Genomic DNA, 21,081 nt, shown 5'->3' with positions numbered 1-21,081 from the left:
TTGTTTTGGTCATATCCTCCTAAAGGTTTCACTTCTCCTAAACAATATGGCTTCCCTTTCCTGAGGAAGATTCAGTAGAAGAAGGAAATCTACTGCCTATCTTCCCTCCAGTCCAGGGCCTTGCAAACCTCTCTACCCTGCAGCTCAGCTGTACTTACCAGTTTGGTGAATGGGCAGCAGTTGAAGGGAATGTAACTTGATGTTATCAGACAAGCCATAGAATGAAATATCTGGAGCAAACCGTCTATGGGTTGAAGAAGAGAAAGGGGAGAGATCTAATTTCCACATATTTTAAGTGGGCAGGAAAAAGTTAAAAGCTCATGTGTAAAAAGGGGGCACTCATACCTATACAGCAGATGCTGAACATGTAAATATTTTACTTTTTCATCTTCTAATCCTGTGGACTCCAGCTTAACAGATATTCCAGACTGTTTACATTTTTCACCAAAAAGTTCCAAAGGTTTTAGGCAGATAACAAAATCCTCTGACTCAAGCTGTGAAGTTTCATTACTGACATCTTAAAAAATAAAATTTCAGAATTTAACAACTGTGAGTGCTACCATCTGCAGAATGAACATTAGACATATATGTCTTAATTATGTGCTGTTATGTGCTCACTGCTGTGGCAAAATATCATGAGCGAAGGCAACCTGGAGAGGATCACAGCTTATTTCAGTTTACAATTTTCGGATCATACTCCATCACTGGGGAAGTTAGGACAGGAAGCTGCTTACCGGCTTCTCCCCCTTGGCTTGCTTTCTTATACAAATCAGGACTACCTGCTCAGAGGTGGCACCACCCTCAATGTGTTGGGCCCCCTCACATCAATATTAAGAAAATGCCACACAGGTTTGCCTACAGATCAATATCACAGAGGTATTATTTCAATTAAGGTTTATTCTTCTCAAAAAACTCTAGCTTGCAGTCAATTTGAAAAGTGGGGGCAACATTTAATAACCAGTATTATTAAATGTCACTAAATATTGAATATGAGAACAAACATTAGGAACCCACGTAGTCCAGGACTCATAGCTATAATGACTACACTTAGGAACCTGAGACAGGAAGGTCCCAAGTTTGAGCCGAGCCTGCATCAAGTGAGTTCCAAGGAAGCTAGGGACAAAATGGGACCCTGTTTCAACAAAAGAGCACCAACTGTTTTCTTCAGAAATCCCTCATCCAATAATAGTTGCTCCATTACTCACATACTGACAAATACATGTAGGTTTACACCATGAAGAATAAGCTACGGATAGTCATAAACACAAACCAGGGTCATAGGAACACCTAAGCCCATAAGAACTGTGGCATGCGCTGTAGATACCAGATTTCTTTAAAGCCTATCAGAAAAGACAATTTCTCTATATAAAACTAGAAAGTCAAATTCATCATTTACCTTCTGTCTGTTCCAATGGGTTGATGCTTTCTTGTGGGTGGTGGTTAACTCCCTCTCCATGTATAGGGTCTGACTCCAGTTTTAGGAGTAAGACTTCTAAATCAGCCATGACAGCAACATATCCAACACAAAAAGAGATTTCAACAGGAGTGATATTATTTATGTGTATAATTAATGAACGTTCAAAGTTCAACATTGAGAATTCCTCATTAACGACATCATACTTCAAAGTAAATAAGACTAACTTCTTTGTACATCCAACAAGTAGATCTCCTTTCACAGGACAACATGAAATGCACAAAGGGGCCTCGGACATTGGCATTTCAATTATAGACATCTGGTCTCTAAAGCTTTCACAGAAGGATGCCTCCACTTTGTGCCCAACCATTCGAATGCACACACGAGAGTTGTCGCTCCTCTTACTCCTCCAATTCACGTAAGCACGCAGGAATACAGTTTTGTTTTTCTCTTCAATGGCTACCAGATAGTCTCCTAAAAAAGGAAGCAAGATTGCATTTGGAACTTAGAATTAGAAACTCAATCATTTATTTTACTGCCTGAAAATGGAATGTATAACATAACACAGGAATCACTGGCTCAAAGAAAGAACACAGCTGACCTCTAAGCTGACCTCTATCATGAGATGGGGCTGAGACATAACCAGACTAGCATAGGGGTTATTATAGACCATTTAACTGTCAGTTGAAATAAATCAGTTTCTCTGTGTGGTTACTGGGGACTAGCAGAGATAAAGAAATACAGCTGCTGGATTAATTCACTGTTTACATAATATTAAAAATAATTCATTTTATAAGGAAAAATATTTCCCAATTAGTGTACGCCATGTAGTTGGCCTGACCACTATACCTTATTCTGTAACAAATAAGCATTTATAATTACTTGAAGATTTGTCTTATGTTAGGCCATACACCAAGTGCATTTTAAACTCACTCCATAGCCCAGGATGTCTTCAAACTTGCCGAGATCCTCTTGCCCTGGTCTTTTGAGTGCTTATAATTGTACCATCATTCCCAACTACATTATGATAACTTTAAAATAACAATTATACTATGGGTAAGGGGTATATCACTGTGACTTTAATTTGCATGTCCCTGATGATTAGTGACATGGAACATATTTTTCTGTGCTTTTGAACATTTGCATGTCTTCTTTGGACACCAGTCCTTTATCAAATATATGGTTTAAAATTTTCCCCCAAAAAACTCCAGACAGCTCTTTCCACCAATTGGTAGGATATATGCACAAAAAAATCTTTAATGATGATGTCCAATTCATCTACTATTCTTTTGTTACCTCTATTTTTGGTATCATATTAGTAAATATTTAAAACTAGGGATATTTGTTTAGTTACAATAAAAGCTATATATATATATGTACATATATATACATGTATGTATATATATATATATATATATATATATATCCACATATGAATTGGAAGTATCTGCAAGTTGTAGGTAATATCCATGTTGTACTGTATGATTTTAAGTTAATGACTGGTTCTGTAAATGCTGTAGTAGCACTTGCTATGCATGCCTCCTTAACAAGCCTTTAAATTTTTCTGTAAATCCTTACAAGAGCCCTTCAAGAGAAATGTCTTGCTTCCTATTTTACATTTCAGCATGCTGAGTTTCCGACTATCATTAATAGCATCTTGCCTAAGGTAACACACAAAAGTTAAAGCTGTGGGATCTAGCTGGTCCAAAGACTTATACTCATTCTGCAAACTATTGAAAATGGAATAAAATTCTGTAGTGTTCCATATAACCTTTAAAGGGAGGATTTTACTTAACAATGTCATTCAGTATATGAGTATACTTGTGCTAAAGATTGGCAAGAAGAGCTGTGTGGTCTTGCCTTTCCTGCCTCTCCACCCACAAACACTCCATAAACACATGTCCTGTCAGAAGGTCTTTTTCACTGCCTCTGGGTCTCTGTCTGTCTTTTAGTTATCCCTCCTCTTCGCGTCACACATGCTACCCAAATTCAATTTCTATCATCCCTGGTGATGTTAAAAACTCAAACCTACCATCTAACTTTTCCCTTACTTTCTCCCTAATGCTCTTGTAACTGTTCACCATTTCAACTTGATTGGGCTACAAAACACCTAAGAGCACACCTCTGGTTATTTCTTGTAAAATAGTTTCCAAAAATGACTAGATCATAAGTTCTGACCAAATGAATGCCCTAATCCATTAGGAAACTTAAATTTTGGAGACTTCCGTGTGGTAGGGGATCTGTGGAAGGGAGTCTGGCTGGGGGAAGGAAACTTCTGGGAGGAAGGTCACCGCTGAAGAGGGGATATCTGGGAACTCTATCTTGCCCCAGTCTCTTCTTGTTACTGCTTTACTTTACCTTCTGGCCACCGAGATGTGAGCCCTATCCACTATGGTGGACTGAACCCTCTCAAACCATTAGCAACAGAAATCTGGTTACAGGGACCCCATGACTGACTTACTTAGTGCCCACAATTTACAAAGGGAGAACAGCCTATGGCTGATTAGTAAGTGTATGCTAGGGAGAGGAAGCCCAAGGTAAAACTGCCAACATGACCACTCCATGGTATAGTTAAGGGGAATGGTGTTGTTTTATTGAAGATAGTGGGGAGGGGTAGGGGAGGAGGAAGGAGGGGGAAAAGGGGATAGGGAGAGAACAGCCAGAAGATCTGGAAAAATCCAGAGCTGAGAGAGAAAGAAGTAAACTGAACATGGCCAGCTGAATAGACATGGGCAGGGCTATCTACAAGAGAAGAGCAGGGGACAGAAAACAGTGCACAGTGAGAATTACAAGGGCAGAGAATAGTGAGGGTTAGAAGGACAAGTAGCTATGGGGAGGGAAGCCCAGGAGCTGGAGGGAGTTTAGAGGAGGAGGTGAGAAGGGCTGGGTCACTAGCATGGACTTTGAAATATGAAGTAGGTACTTTAGGGACCGAGGGAGACCTGAGGCTAGCCTGGACCTTGGGATGATGATAGGCACCTGGGGCATATGTTAATTGGAAAGTCATAGATCCTTTTTGCCAGAGGTAAGGGAAATGACTCCTTTAGACAGACAGGAACTGGCTCCACAGTTCCTGAAGAATGCTGGCTTGTATCTAAATACCAGAAACCCTCCTAAAGTCGTGGGTGAGCTCACTTCTGGATATTTGGACTGCCTTTTGGAGTTTGGGACTTGGGGTTTCTCTTGGCCCTGACAGAAAAAAAAAATGCTTTCTGCTTGGGTAGACGGCCTACAAAACATTCGTAGTAAATATAAATGCACAGATTGTACTGGATTTTTAACAAGGTAGATTTGCTACGGCAGAGGACACTGGGTACTGAGAACACTGAGACCAGAAATCCCTTGACGCATTTACTTGGAAGTAAAAAAGAAGTCAAAGAAGTCAAAGACAGGTTTTCTGGACATAGGCATAGCCAGGGGTCAGCCTATTAATGTTTAGTCATGCATGAGTGAATGGAAGTTACATTCAGAAGTTGAAATTCAACTATGGACTGAATGCTTCCTTTGAGTTATATGGCCCATGATTCGAATGCCATCCCACATGATTCCTGAAGTTCTCTAAGGCAGCCAACTTGGTTATAAAAGCATCTTTGTTCTTGGAGGTTTCATTAATGAGGTTATCATGGTTTAGTGCCTGCCCCCTCCAGTCAGTGTGGTTCAAGTCATTAGTACCCAACTGGGGCCAGGCATTTGATACACTGTAATGCTAGCTTTATTCCAGGGAAACAGAATATTGTTTCTGAAGGTGGGACCCAAGCATCTTTTTAATGCTTTCTATATGATTCCTACCCACACGTAGTAGTCAATGCAAGGACCTCAGGAATCAACACAAATGAAAGGCAGGAAAAGCACCTGGTAAAATGACCCGTGCCTCAAGTTGTAGAATAAATGTCCCTTTGATAGAGTGGGACAGGGTTGGAGAGCTGGCTCAGTGGTTAAGAGCACTGACTGCTCTTCCAGAAGTCTTGAGTTAATTCCCAGCAACCACTTGGTGGCTCACAACCATCCGTAATAGGATCTGATGCCCTCTTCTGGTGTGTCTGAAAACAGCTACAGTGTATTCATATCAAATAAAATAAATAAATATTAAAAATTAAAAAGAAGAGTGGGCAAACTGTGTAAACATTCTGCCTGTGTCTTTGTCTTATACACATTCACACACTAAGAATTTTTAAAGGTCAGGCTATACTGTGAGGGGTTGAAATCACCCACGAGTGACAATGACTTAAGAAGCAAAAGAGCTGGCTATGATTTAAGATAACTTTTGAGGTCGACCCTCCTGTAAACTTCAGGATATCATTCTCCCTCCTCTTTCTTTTGAACCAGGTTTAAATTTTCTTACATTAATTTTTTTAAGGGTCTGGCATAAATGAAACAGAGTCACATGCCTTTAACTCAAGATGTGGAGGGGATCAGTCCCCGTTCCCTCTACGTGTTGGGGTGCCTGTTTTGTTTTGCTTCTAGACAAGATTACCTGGAGCCTAGGCTAGAATGGAACTCACTAAACAGCAGAGGGTGACCTTAAACTTCAGATCCCCCAGTATCTACCTCCAAAGTGCTAGAATGACTGATTGAGCGATCTGAAAGAGGAGGATCAGACCCACCAAGGCTTCAGGCAAACTAGGCAAGCACCCCTACGCAGCACTACACCCGACCTGTGGTTGCTATGACAACAACACGCGCGACTTTAGCCCTAACTTCCGGACAAGCACAGACCTTCAGCAGACAGCCAAGAGAAATACCAATCTCTTCCCTACCCAGAACCCCGCCCCAAAGCCGCTCCTCACCGGCTTCGCTGTAGGCCATGCGCAGAACCCTGCCTAGCGTGGAGAAGGTGCATCGCTGCCGGCATAGCTCTGCGCCCTGAACAGCAAACGCCTCCACCTTGCAGCCGGAAGCCACGAACAGCGCGTCGCTCCCGCCGCAGCAGAACTGCTCGGGCTCCCGCTGACAGGGGACAACCTGCTGCGACCCAAACGGGTGCAGGTTGTACAAACGCACCATCCCGGTGCCCGGGACCGCTGAGCGGCTTCCGCAAGCTTAGAGAGTTGCTCCGGATCACGTGAGCGCTGCGACCACGCCCTGAGCACGGCTCCTTAAAGAGGCCTCGCTCTAAGTGATGTGTACTACCCTAAGGCGATGCAGAGACCTCTTTGGAGATATTAATTTTGCTGCTTTTGGCCAGACTGGTATATGGAACCTTTAGAGTGTTTAGCACTCGATCAACTGCTAGTCTGTGCCTTGGTCGACTTCAGCGTACCACTCAGGCTTAGCCTTTGAGCTTCTGAAGGATGAAACTGCAAAACCTGAAGTTTAACTCCCAACGTGGGATTAAAAACACCACAAATACTGTGGATTCTACAATGGTTTTATTGAAAAGGGCAAGTCCTTGAAGATGATTAGCAAAAAGATAATGTATTGGATGAGAGGATCTATAAAAACATTATACAGGTATTTGGCATGAGTTTCCTCTAAGCATTAGATATTAGGGGAGGAGAGAAATCCCTAGATGGTCAGTATAATCTTCCTATTTCCTATATAGAAGAAACTTGCCGTCAGAGTTCCTCTATTTTGGGAGATTCAATAAACCAGATTTTATAATAATTCTTTAACAATTCTAGAAAATATATGTGTATGCATGCACGTATGTATTGTTTGACTTCGGGATGTTCTTTTGACACTGAGAAGAGCAAACTTCAATTCCCATGCTGATTATTGTCTTGAGTGCTTTACTCAAAGAATTTATAAAGTGGGAGCAATTGGACTGAAGTTAAACTGCTTCCATTTCGAATACCTTCCTGATGACAATGACTAAAGTACCCGCTACTAGGAACACTCTGGGAGACAACAGGATCATCAAACTCAGTAAGCAGAGAAGAATACAAAGAATGGTTCCAGTTAGAAATCTGGGCTGCAGAAATCATGGAAGAAAACAAGCAGACTGTTAATCATCTGAAGCCCATAAGCATTCTTTTCCCTTTCATGAGTATCTGATTCAAAAATCTGTCTCTTTTGATTAATTTTCCTCTTCAGGATATTAACTGAACATAATTTGATTTTCATGAGATTCATTTAGTCCTAGAACTGCACTGCCTTCTCTAGAGATAGCCTCTTCTCTCTTGGGATAGTCCCTATACCTGGCTCACCCAAGACCCTTTGGGACGAGATATGTTATCTTTATTAACTGCTTTTCTCACTGCCGTGACCATCAGCTTATGAGAAGGTTAGACTGATTCCATGACAGATTTCAAATTGGCAGTTAAGGAGACGAGGTCTAAATCTGTTTCCAAGAACTGGGCAATTCCAGGCAAGTCCAGATCTCAGAAGCTGCCCTACCACCTGGCCCAAGGCAAGGACGAAGGATCAGCAGCAATTTCCAGACCTCCCTAGCAAGTTCCCAGCCCCCTCACCCCAGTAATGGAATGTCCTTAGAGATGGACCCAACAGATTAACATCGGGGTCACCTTCCCAGGAATTCCCTAGTGTGCTTTAAATCAGGTTTGCAAGCTCACTTAGTGATCTCTCTATCTTGGTGATGGGGAGACTCCAGCATGCTGGACTTCTGCAGAATAAAACACTCTTTGCGTTTACATACTATTTAAGTCCAGGCTATCATTCTTTGGTGAACCATGGACCCTTACACTTCAAAGAAGAAAGGTTTGGTGTAGGTAGGTCAGTGTTTAGGAGGAAGAGTCCATCATGGAGGAAGCTGCTTCTACCTGGACTGATGAGAAAACAAAGAGAATGGCTGTCTCCTTACTGTGTCATTCCCCTTCAGTACAGGACCCCACAGCATTGAATGGCAGAACCCACATTCAAGCTGTGTCTTCCCTCTCCCATTAAACTGCTCTGGAAATGTGCCCACAAACACACTCAGAAGTGTGTTACATAGGTGATTCTAAAGCCAGTAAAGTTGATGAGATTAATCATTCCATGAAGATAATGTAGAGTGAGTGTATGTATGCATAGTTTCCTTGTTTGTGGGCCCCTGTGAATAGAAACCACTCTTATCTCCTGTTACAAAAGCAGAGACCAGGGTGGTATACCGTCATATCCTGTACTGGCTGGTTTTGTGTGTCAACTTGACACTAGCTGAAGGAACCTCCCTTGAGGAGATGCCTCCATGAGATCCAGCTGTAAGGCATTTTCTCAATTAGTGATCAAGGATGGGAGTGCTCATTGTGGGTGCTGCTGTCTCTAGGCTGGTAGTCTTTAGTTTTATAAGAAAGCAAGTCAGAGAAGCAAGCCAGTAAGTAACATCTCCCCATGGCCTCTGCATCAGCTCCTGCTTCCTGACCTGCTTGAGTTCAGTCCTAGCTTCCTTTGGTGATGAGCACAATGTGGAAGTATAATCTGAATAAACCCTTTCCTCCCCCAAATTGCTTCTTGCTCATGATGTTTGTGCAGGAATAAAAAATCTAAGACATATCCTAATGGAAGAGGTCATTTGTTCTTTAGTACTATCATGACAAATAAAACATACTGCTTGGTTTCAGCAACAGACTCCTCTTCTTCTTCCTCCTTCCCCTCCTCCTCCCCTCCTTCTTCTCCTCCCCCTCCTCCCCCTCCTTCTTCTCCTCCTCCTCCTCCTTTCTCAATTCTGGAGGCTGGTAGTACAGGTGAATGTGTGAGAAGTCCTGGTTTCTTGGAGGACTCTCTCCTTAGCTTGCGGATGGCCACCTTCTCACTATCTTCACAGCGTCTGTTTCATTCTTGCTGTCTCTTCCTCCTCTTCTAAAGATGTCAGCCCCACTATGACCTCCCATATGACTTCTCTTAAACTCAACTGCCTTGTAAAGGCGCTGTCTGCATTCCAGTCATATTCTGAGTTACTGGGAGTTAGGACTTTGTCTTAGTCAGGGTTTCCATTGCTGTAAAAGAGACACCATGACCAAGGCAATTCTTATAAAGGGCAACGTTTAATTGGGGCTGGCTTACAGGTTCAGAGATTCAGTCTATTATCATCAAGGTAGGAGTATGGCAGCATCTAGGCAGGCACAGCACAGGAGGAGCTGAGAGTTTAATATCTCGTTCCAAAAGCAAAGAGGAGGACTACCTCCCAGGAAGTTAGGATGAGAGTCTCAAAGCCCATGCCCACTGTGACACACCTACTCCAACAAGACCATACCTCCTAGTGGTGTCACTCCCTGGGTCAAGTATATATAAACCACCACAAGCTTCGATAGGAATGAATATAAACAATTTAGTCTATAAAAGAGTTTGCTAAGGATGATTATTCCGGTTGGAGAGACTTCCCTTAGGAATTTCTTAACACTGTATTTCCTGGAGATGCTTAGATGGATTATACAGGTATAATAGTACTCCCAGACAGTCATTAGTATTAACCCTCATGTGACTTTCAATAGGAATGGCCCCCACAGACTCATAAGTTTGAATGTTTAGCCATAGGGAGTGGCGATATTAGGAGGTGTGACCTTGTTGGAGGAAGTGTGTCACTGTGGAGGCAGGCTTTAAGATCATACAGGCTACGCCCAGTGGGGCACACAGTTTCCTGCCGCCTGCAGATCATGATATAGAACACTCAGGCCTTTCTCCAGGACTATGTCTGCCTGGGTGTTGCCATACTTCCCACCATGATGATAATGGACTAAACCTCTGAAACTGTAAGCCAGCCCCAATTAAATGTTTTCCCTTATAAGAGCTGCTGTGGTCATGGTGTCTCTTCACAGCAGTAAAACCCTAGCTAAGTGAAGGGGCCATGCAAGAAGAACAGCAAAACAGCTTTAGAACTCCTGAAATTCAGCCCATTGGTGAGCACAATCATGATAGGTGTGCCTCAGAGAGGCAGAGCCCTGAGGACTAAGCGTCCTGGGGACTTGATTTTTTTGTGGAGTATCCAGTCATCAGACCCCTTATAATCTAGGAGTTGTATGAGAACTCTAAGGGGATTTCCAGTCCCTCACTGGGCAGTTTCATCAGCACTTACAATAGTAGTGATTGATCTTTTTAAGGACTGCTGCTGGGGCAGATTAATGATTCAACCACCACCCTTAGACAGAACTTATAGATGTAGATTATTAGTAAAGTTAGGTTAAGATGTTAGAGGCTTTGATGTAGAAAATCCTGGGGAACAATTCACAGTTCAGGCAAGCACAAGTTTGATAGTTGAGCCAGGGATTTTTTTTGAGGTCAGGTAACAAAAACAATGGCAGCCCTTCCTATAGCTTCTCATTCCAATATAGCCCTGACATTTCAGCCATACACTCTTTTTGTTCTCTTTCCTGCCTTCCTCTCCTCTCCTCCACCCCCAACCCCCTTGGCTAAGCTTACCCTGCTGGTCATATTTACTGTACTTCTTTCTCTTCCTTCTCTAGACTCTTCCAGACACCTCTGGTTGTACTCTCCCTCGTATCTACAGTGGAAACATTTCCCTCAAACATAATTATGAGTTGTCATGCCCTCCCTTTAAGAATCTGGTGCTGAAATCTGGCATGGGGCATAAAGGAACATCTTTCCAATGGGCCCAGACAGCAAGATAATAATTTGACTCTCCTATGGTATATATAGACCATTCGTTTCTACCTTGCTTCTGCTAGCCATCAGCCACCATGCTTGACTCCAAATTCTAGAATCTGCCTCTTTAGCTACCTCTTACCTCTACCTGCTTACTTCTCCACTGTGATTCTGGGCATCTGAATCTCTGGGGGTGAGGTGACAGGAGAGAGAGAGAGAAAGAGAGAGAGAGAGAGAGAGAGAGAGAGAGAGAGAGAGAGAGAGAGAACAAGAGTGAGCTAGCATAGCCTAGCCGTCCTAGTAGGTTGGCTCACACCTGGCAGCAGGTGATCATGTAATAGTTTACTGAAAGGAGTCTAGAGGAATTGTCTATAAGCCAATACTTGGCCTACAGGTTCTCCCAGCATCCCTCAGTCCTACCTGTTACAGGGTATGGTTGGCATACTCTGCTTTCTACCCTGAACTCTCCAGCCCAGGGACTGGGCTCTTCCCTATATAATCCACACATTTTGGTTACCCACTCCTATTCTGCATTCTTTTTGTACCTTTGGTCTCCTGGCTGCTGTACTTGGTTCACCTTACTCTCCCCCTCTCCCCGAATGGTTCAGGGTCATGACCACTCTGGGCTCTCCCAGATATGTCTGCCTCTGGCTATGATCTCCCACTTATCTATAATAAACTTAGTCCTCCACCATACTGAGGGGCAGTCATGTGTCCTTCCCTTCCCTCTTTCTTTCTTTCTTTCTTTCTTTCTTTCTTTCTTTCTTTCTTTCTTCTTTCTTACTTTTGTTCTTTCTTTCTTTCTCTCTCTCTTTCTTTCATGAGTTACATAATTTATATTTAGGGAAACAATTTTTTAATTCTTTGAAGAGTCTTTTGGAAGGCAAATGCTCCCTTTGTGTATATTTTTTATTTTAATCAATTGTGTTAAAGTTTTTGACACTGTATTAGTTACTATTGCTGTAATTAAAACACACACACACACACACACACACACAAGAAGAAGGAGAAAAAGAAAGTTATAGATAAAGGGTTTACTTCAGCTTGTAATGCAAGAGGGAGACAATTTCATCATGGTGGAGAAGGCATGACAGCAAGCAGGCATGGTAAAAGGAGCAAGAAACTAGGTGATCACATTTTATCTACATGGGGGATGGGCAGAACACACAGGAAGTGGGGCCAACTAGGACCACATGTTAGAACATATGCAGTTAAATGGGGTATATCATTTACAAAGCACAACAGACTCATACTCAGTTTCTGCAGTAAGGGGTTTCTTCTTGATCTTGTTTTATCACAGTAGCCCAGGCTAGCCTAAAAATTACTGCATTCCTCCTGTTTCTGTTTCCTGAGTAATCAGATTTCAGGTACCAGTCACCCCACCTGGCTTAATGTTCTCTGTAGGATGATGTCATCACGCAGGTGAAGGCAGGTACAAGATAGAACGAGGTCTGTCATTGGACAAGAAGGCAGGATGAGCAGGAGAAAAGTTTTAGAGGGAGGAGGAGACTCGAGGGAGGAGGAGACTCGAGCGAGGCAGTAAGGGAGAAGTGACTGGGAGAACATGGAAGCGGATGTTAAGATTCCTCTCTGCACTTTTACAGGTTGTTATGAATATTCTTAAGGGATGGATGTGTACAGGGCTTTGTATGTCTAGGTGGGCAATTACATGTTATCCATTAGATCAGAGGTTATTGTGTTGTGTGTTCTTTCTTGTGGTGATTTAAGTTCGAGAGAGTATGTGGTGGCTGGATATACTAGGCTGCCATGGAATTGGGATGTATATTTCTGGCATGGTGGCAACCTGCTTTGGGAACTAGATGGGTAGAGAGATTGCTGCCAGGCTCAGAGAGTAGCCATGAGCAGTGTGATATGGGATAGAGTAAAGCTGACTGAGATGAAGATGTCTACCAGATATCTTGGGGCACTGTAGTGCCAGACCTAGTGTTCGGTAAAAGGCAGCCTTTATTTTAATTTTACAGCAACAGTTCTTTTCTCCCCCTTCCCAACCCTCTGAAACAGAGTTTCTCTGTATAGCTTTGGATGTTCTGGAACTCCCTGTGTAAACTAGCTTGGCCTTGAACTCACAGAGATCTGCCTGCCTCTGCCTTCTGAGTGCTGGGATTAAAGGTGTGTTCTACCACAACCACCTGGCTTCATGTTCTCTTCTTAAACTAGCGTTTTCCCTTAGCTTCTGCTACTCTATTCTCAAAATTTCCTCCTCACAATCTCTTTTGCTAGATTCTACCTTTAGATTTTCTGGATTCTAAAATTAGATGGCCCTGCACATACTTTATCTATGTTAACTCTTTCAATGAAATCGACCAACCCTGTGGTTTTACCCACCTTCCCCAACTTACATCACCCAAATACCACTTTCTCCCATGAGCTTTCAACTTGGATATGTAACCACTAATTTAACTTTTCCACTGCCTATCATTATAGAGATTAGAAATCCAAAGGTAGAAGACTAGCCAAAGTCTTCATATGACCAGGTATAAAGAAGAGCAAGTGTAAAAGAGAGTAGCTTCTTTTCCAAAGAGAAGAAGAAAAAAATGCGTTGATTAGAAGTGCATAAAGACAGTGACTGAACAGTGGGAAAGTAGCAAAAGGAAGACTGGTGATACACTGAAAAGAAGATAAAGACATATCTCCAGATAGAAGGGGCCTCACTGAATGGAGGGCATGGGTGAAGCCCCATCCATAAATGGAACCAGGCATTCCTAGTGAAAAGAGAGACAAATAGTTCCAATTCAGGGTCAAGACCACAGCCCTCATATGCCTCAAAGAAAGTTGCAGCTTTTGGTGAAAGACTGAGACAGACAAGCAGGGGAAAGGAATCCCATGTTCCCACTCTATGTGACTGGGAGCACAATGGCCCAGCATCATCTTGAGAAGGAAACTACTGTTTAAAAGTGAGCTACCTTAGAAATGTAACTGCAAAGAACAACTACAAGTGAGTAAGCTACTGGAGAAAATGGCAGTGCTAATGCTGCCAAGCTGCGGAGAAGGCTACAGGAGCTCAGAACAGATAGTGCTATAAGTAACATCCCATTGGTGTCCAGAAACAGTTGTTCTTCTTCTTCTTCTTCTTCTTCTTCTTCTTCTTCTTCTTCTTCTTCTTCTTCTTCTTCTTCTTCTTCTTCTTCTTCTTCTTCTTCTTCTTCTTCTTCTTCTTCTTCTTCTTCTTCTTCTTCTTCTTCTTCTTCTTCTTCTTCTTCTTCTTCTTCTTCTTCTTCTTCTTCTTCTTCTTCTTCTTCTTCTTCTTCTTCTTCTTCTTCTTCCTCTTCCTGTTCCTCTTCCTCCTCCTCCTCCTTCTTCTTCTTTTGAATTTTTTTCTTTATTGGATTTTTTAAATTTACATTTCAAATGTTATCCTCTTTCCCCATCTCCCCTCCAGAAACCCACTAATTCCCCTGCTTCTATGAGGGTGATTGCCTATCCATCCACCCATTCCCTCCCACCTCCCCACCCTGACATTCCTCTACACTGGGCATCAAGCCTTGACAGAATCAAGGGCCTCTCCTCCCACTGATTCCCACCAAGGCCATTCTCTGCTACAGATGTGGCTGGAGCCATAGGTCCATCCCTGTGTACTCTTGGAATGGTGGTTTATTCTCTGGGAGCTCTGAGGGGTCTGGTTGACTGATATTGTTCTTCTTATGGGGTTGCGAATCCCTTCAGTTCCTTCAGTTCTTTCTCTAACTCCTCCATTGGAGACCCCATTCTCAGTTCAATGGTTGGCTGTGAGCATCTGCCTCTGTCCTCTCAAGAGCCAGCTATATCAGGCTCCTGTCAGCATGCACTTCTTGCCATCTGCAATATTGTCTGGGTTTGGTGGCTGTATATGGGATGGATCCCTAGGTTGGGCAATCTCTGGATGGCCTTTCCTTATCTCTGATCCACACTTTGTCTCTATATTTCCTCCTGTGAATATTTTTGTTTCCCCTTCTAAGAAGAATTGAAGCATCCACACTTCGGTCTTCCTTTTTCTTCCTGTGGTCTGTAAACTGTATCTTTGATGTTCCGAGCTTTTGGGCTAATATCCACTTATCAGCAAGTGCATGTGTGTACTTTTGTGATGGGTTACTTCACTACGGATGATATTTTCTAGTTCTATCCATTTGCCCAAGAATTTCATGAAGTCATTGTTTTTTCTTTTATTGGATTTTTAAAATTTATATTTCAAATGTTATTCGCTTTCCCAGTTTCCCTCTATCCCATCCCCCTCCCCTTCTTCTATAAGGTTGTTCCCCTCCCATCCAAACCCCCTTCCTGCACCCCCCCGACATTCCCCTACACTGGGGGTCCAACCTTGGCAGGACCAAGGGCTTCTCCTTCCATTGGTGCCCAATAAGGCCATCCTCTGCTACGTATGCAGTTGGAGCCATGGGTCTGTCCATGTGTACTTTCTGGGTAGTGGTTTAGTCCCTCAGAGCTTTGATTGGTTGGCATTATTATTCTTATGGGGCTGCAAGCCCCTTCAGCTCTTTCAATCCTTTCTCTAATTCCTCCAATGGGGGTCCAGTTCTCAGTTCAATGGTTTGCTGCTAGCATTCGCCTCTGTGTTTGACATGCTCAGGCTATGTCTCTCAGGAGACGTAGTCATTGTTTTTTAATAGCTAAGTAGTATTTCATTGTGTAAATATACCACACTTTCTGTATCCATTCCTCTGTTGATGGACATCTGGGTTCTTTCTAGCTTCTGGCTATTATAAATAAGAATGCTATGAACATAGTGGAATGTGTGTCCTTGTTATATCTTGAAGCATCTTTTGGGTGTGCCCAGGAGTGGTACAGCTGGGTCCTCAGGTAGTACTATGTCCAATTTTTAGGAACCTCCAGACTGATTTCCAGAGTGGTTGTACCGGCTTTCAATCCCACTAACAATGGAGGAATGGAGGAGTGGTCATCTTTCTCCACATCCTCGCCAACATCTGTTGTCAGCTGAGTTTTTTATCTTAGCCATTCTGACTGGCTGTTTTGATTTGCATTTCCTTGATGACTAAGGATGTTGAACATGCCTCTAGGTGCTTCTAGACCATTCGATATTTCAGTTGAGAATTCTTTGTTTAGCTCTGTACCTCTTTTTTTTTTTTTTTTTTTTTTCGGAGCTGGGGACCGAACCCAGGGCCTTGCCCTTGCTTGGCAAGCGCTCTTCCACTGAGCTAAATCCCCAACCCCTGTACCCCATTTTTTAATAGGATTATTTGATCCTCTGGAGTCTAACTTCTTGAGTTCTTTGTATATATTGAATATTAGTATCCTGTATTTCTTTAAAGGAGTTATTTATGTCCTTAAAGTTCTCTAACATCATTATGAGATGTGATGTTAAATCATAATCTTACTTTTTTGGTGTGTTGGGGTATCCAGGACTTGCTGTGGTGGGAGAACTGGGTTCCGATTATGCCGGTGCCCTTGGTTTCTATTGCTTAGGTTCTTGCACTTACCTCCTGCCATCTGGTTATCTCTGGTGTTAGCTGGTCTTGCTGTCTCTGACAGTGGTTTGACCCTCCTCTAAGTCTGTTTGTCAACACCTCTGGGAGACCAGCTCTGTACTGGCTGGATTTAGTTACAGAGAGCTGTGGCACTAGGTCAGCTCCGGGCACAGAATGAAACTGGAAGGATCCTGTCCCAAACTGCTCCTCAGTTCCTGTGTCCTGAGGGCTCTAGGTAGGTCCCTCTGAGCAGAAGTGGTGGTCTCACCTGTGCTTTCTCGTGTGTCAGCACTCCTGGGAGACCAGCTCTCTCCAGGTAGGATCTAGGTACAGAGAGCTATTGCACAGGGTCAGCTCTGGGCGCAGAAGGAAACCGGAAGGGCAGAAGCAGATCTTAACAGCTTAGAGTAACACTGGAGTTCGATAGCCCTGCGTCTAGGGCCAGCAGATTCCCCCATCTGCTACAGAGCCTAAAAACTCCAATGCTCCAGCCGTCTCCTTTTCACCTACAGCTATATCACTCGGGCATTTTGATTAATACTGGGGAAATGTTGAAAGTCCTTAGACAGGTCTTCTGCCTGTACTGTGTTGTAGTTGCTTCTCACACTCCTAATGGATTCATTAGTCATCCCCTGCTAGAGAATTAGCCATCCCAGACGTAGTCTTTGCACATTTTCCAGTTGTGTGTCTCTGTGTTAGTTCCCATCTACTGTAAGGAGAACTGAGCAATGGGTGGACAGCAGTAGCCTGAAAATAGAGACTGAAATGACTGACTGCTAAGGTGTCTTCTGCCTCCAAAGCTACTTGGTGATTCTTTGATACTATTCTGTATATGCTGACCTGCTAAGGGAAATAAGGAAGGTCTTAAAGTTCTAAAAAATATATTGTTAGGCAATAATGATCTCTGCTGGTTAGATGATACTTACACCAATAATCAAATTTTCTTGGTGCAGGACACTTCTAAGAAAGAAATATCAGTGAACACTCTGCTCACCCAGACAGGCCTCTTTTACATACACAACTAATTAGAGTGGGAAATTGAAACCTAAACGTATCAACTAAATACAAACAAACAATCATTTCCTAACTGAAGACCGGAGTGGCTCACTTAGCACCTCTTCCTGTCTAGGGAATTCCTACCCCATATGACCTCATCTTTTCAAGTATAAGGGACAACTGGTCCAGTCAATAGTTTCTTGCTTCTTTTTCTAGCTCACAAGCATAAAATATATTCCTGAATGCCAAACACAGCAGGTACTTTATCTGAGCCAAAAATGTTCGACCTATTGATACCCTCTTTGTGCTCTAGGATTTTGACATCCCCTGTTGGATTGTGTTAGCATTTTATCTAGGCTCCACCCCACAGTTACCTGGCAACAGCCAGATGGGCCTGACTCACTATAAAAGAGGCTGCTTACCCCATTCTCTCTCTCTTTTCTTCTTGTTCTAGCTCTGTCCTCCACTTTCCCCTCCTTCCCATTCCTATCCCCCATTTCTCTTCAAGTGCTCATGGCCGGGCCTCTACTCCTGCTTTCTCTCTGCCTTCTCTGTCTCTACTAACCTCTCAACTCCCCTCCTCATGCCCACAATAAATGCTATTCTATACTATACTGTGGTGTGTTTGTTCCCTCAGGGGGAAGGGATGCCTCAGCATGGGCCCTTGGAGGCACCTCCTTCCCCTACACCTTACCGCACCGCTACCAAAAACATTCCCTCTCTTTATCTTTTTATAAAACACAAGTTGAAGGTGAAGTTGAACTGTTTGCCTGTCAAGACGTATAAGGCGAGTTAAGGATATCTGTCTCCATTTTACAAACCAGAGAATTGAGGCAAAAGGAAAGTAATCATCTAGATCATCCATCTTGACACATTTCTTCACTATGTCCTGAAGTCATTGAGTTTCATGTCAAGTAGAGACACTAAGGCCAACGTTTAACACTAAACTGTCCAAGTTTGTGTGGTGAGCCTGTAACTCAACACTGAGGTACTAGTATTATAACATTCTCAAGATCAAGTTAACAATGTATGATGCAGGGCAATGAACCAAATGTTTGGGACTGTGGATTTGGGGAAAACGTAGGGTACCTCAGTGTGAGGGTACTGTAGAAAGACTGAGGCCATGTTTTGGTTGGGACAGATCAGGGAATCCTTGCACCTTAGCAGGTAGAGGTGAGTCTTTGTAGTAGGGAGTAACTGGAATTTCAGAACTGATAAGGCATAAGAAATTAGGAAAGATTGGGGCTCTTTACTTGTGGCTTTCTTTGACTGAGATGGGAGCAACCTGATGTTTTATTTCATTTTGTCTTTTGAAAGCTACATCCCTTCAAGAATGAGGTAATCAAAAGAGAAATAGGTAGAGGCTGCACTGAATAACTGAAGAAAGGAAGCCATTTCTTAGCAGACACCCGGCACCAAGTCACCTCAGGAAGTCAAAATGTGAGAGATTGTTATAGCTCTGCAACATCTGATCTTCTGAAGCGGTTCATTAGTAGGGCGATCGAATCTATTTTCCAATACTAGGCATATAAAACCTGGATCGGTCTGATAGATATTCTGTACTGAGAGACTAGATTGCCAGCTATTATGTCATCCCTGTATTTCTAACATCCAGTAGGAGGCACTACCTCATAGGAGGTAACTGAGAGTTTTCAAATAAAATGGAAAAAACCAAAATGAATAGAAAATATTCTTGGGTATCTGTTCTAAACTAAATAAACCTAAAAGAAAAAATTAGTTTTCTGTATAGAGAAAAGACACAAATTGAGACAATAATTGGTAGTGGGTAGGAGGATATGATTTATTTAACATGCTCTCTGTTGTAGAAGTCCTCTTCTATTCTCTGATATTGTTTATCAAGGCTGTCAGACTTGTATGACTTTATTTTCTTTAAAAGTAATAATATAGGATTAGTGTGGCATCTCACATCTACAATTCTAGCACCTATGAGGCTCAGGAAGGATGATTGTTCAAGGACAGATTGGATGAGAGAAAGGGAGGGCAGGAAGGGTGGGAGAGAGGGAGAGAGAGGAGGCACTATCTCTCAAAGTAAATAAGTAAATGTGTTGAAGTGTTTTATGTAACACACAAAGAAACACCAAACTGCAAAAGAGATTTAGAATACATGTCTAAACTATCAAAAATCAAATTTTACATAACAAAGTGGTTGTTAAGAACCCTTTTGTGGGGGGAAGAAAATTCATTATCTTCTTTCAATTATAACGCTATAAGAATCTATAAGAAAAAACAACTTCATGGTAGGCTAGAATTAGAGTTTTAAATGAACATTTTTCTAGATTATTATTCAGATGTCATCAAACATGATTTACTTCCCTTATTTAATCAGCAAATATTTACTAGGCTCCTAGGCTTTTAGACACTAAGGGATGAGACAAGAGGAACATAAGATTCTTTGTTTTGATGGCGTTTGTTTTGGGGAAGGCGACAGGTGGTAATCAATAAAAAAAGATAACTCCTATTTTAAATCTATGAAGCTAATAGAGAAGGAAATGTCTCAGAGATGGGTAGGCAAATTAGTTCTTGCTGTCTACTTTATAGATATAGTTTTATTGAAACACAGTCACTCCTATTAACTACTGTCTGTAGTTGTTGCTTTTGTGATATTAGAATTGGATATTCCTTGTCTAAAATGCTTGAGAGCATAGTCTTCTGGATCTTAGAATATTTGAGTATGCCCTAATAAGCTATCTATTCATTGTGATTCAACTCTAAATAGAAAACACATATATGTTTCATGTATGACTAACCTGATGTGTATGAAAATTTTTGGTCTGAATCTTCCACAAGTGGCATCTTCTTCTTCTTCTTCTTCTTCTTCTTCTTCTTCTTTTTTTTTGAATCTTTCTTTTTTTTTTTTTATTAACTTGAATATTTCTTATATACATTTTTGAGTGTTATTCCTTTTCCCCTTTCGGGCAAACATCCCCCTCCCCTCCCTTCCTTATGGGTGTTCCCCTCCCCACCTCCCCTATTGCCCGCCCCTCCCCCAACTGTCTAGTTCACTGGGGTTCAGTCTTAGCAGGACCCAGGGCTTCTCCTTCCACTGGTGCTCTTACTAGGATATTCATTGCTACCTATGAGGTCAGAGTCCAGGTTCAGTCCATGTATAGTCTTTAGGTAGTGGCTTAGTCCCTGGAAGCTCTGGTTGCTTGGCATTGTTGTACATATGGGGTCTCAAGCCCCTTCAAGCTCTTCCAGTTCATTCTCTGATTCCTTCCACGGGGGTCCCGTTCTCAGTTCAGTGGTTTGCTGCTGGCATTCGCCTCTGTATTTGCTGTATTCTGGCTGTGTCTCTCAGGAGCGATCTACACTTCTGCACTTCTTTGCTTCATCCATCTTATCTAATTGGGTGGCTGTATATATATGGGCCACATGTGGGGCAGGCTCTGAATGGGTGTCCCTTCAGTCTCTGTTTTAATCTTTGCCTCTCTCTTCCCTGCCAAGGGTATTCTTGTTCCCCTTTTAAAGAAGGAGTGAAGCATTCACATTTTGATCATCCGTCTTGAGTTTCATTTGTTCTAGGCATCTAGGGTAATTCAGGCATTTGGGCTAATAGCCACTTATCAATGAGTGCATATCATGTATGTCTTTCTGTGATTGGGTTAGCTCACTCAGGATGATATTTTCCAGTTCCAACCATTTGCCTCGAATTTCATAAAGTCGTTGTTTTTTGATAGCTGAGTAATATTCCATTGTGTAGATGTACCACATTTTCTGTATCCATTCCTCTGTTGAAGG

The 21,081-nt window shown here is 42.4% G+C and overlaps 1 protein-coding gene across 2 annotated transcripts in view; it reads right to left on the bottom strand.

Moving 5' to 3' along the window:
• The window catches only part of Hps3 (HPS3 biogenesis of lysosomal organelles complex 2 subunit 1), a 32,588-nt gene extending 26,110 nt beyond the window's left edge, over positions 1–6,478 (bottom strand). For both annotated transcript variants that reach the window (XM_032898606.1, XM_032898607.1), the window contains exons 1-4: positions 6,202–6,478; positions 1,397–1,888; positions 346–517; positions 159–244 (exon numbers count right to left, since the gene is read on the bottom strand). In XM_032898606.1, coding sequence (XP_032754497.1) covers positions 159–244; positions 346–517; positions 1,397–1,888; positions 6,202–6,418 — 967 coding nt within the window. In that variant the 5' untranslated portion in view covers positions 6,419–6,478. The remainder of the gene's footprint in view (positions 1–158; positions 245–345; positions 518–1,396; positions 1,889–6,201) is intronic.
• Between the last annotated feature and the right edge of the window lie 14,603 nt (positions 6,479–21,081).

The sequence above is a fragment of the Rattus rattus genome, chromosome 3 (assembly GCF_011064425.1).
Source record: "Rattus rattus isolate New Zealand chromosome 3, Rrattus_CSIRO_v1, whole genome shotgun sequence".
Taxonomy (NCBI): Eukaryota; Metazoa; Chordata; class Mammalia; order Rodentia; family Muridae; genus Rattus; species Rattus rattus.
This window is presented reverse-complemented; position numbering and strand designations above follow the sequence as displayed.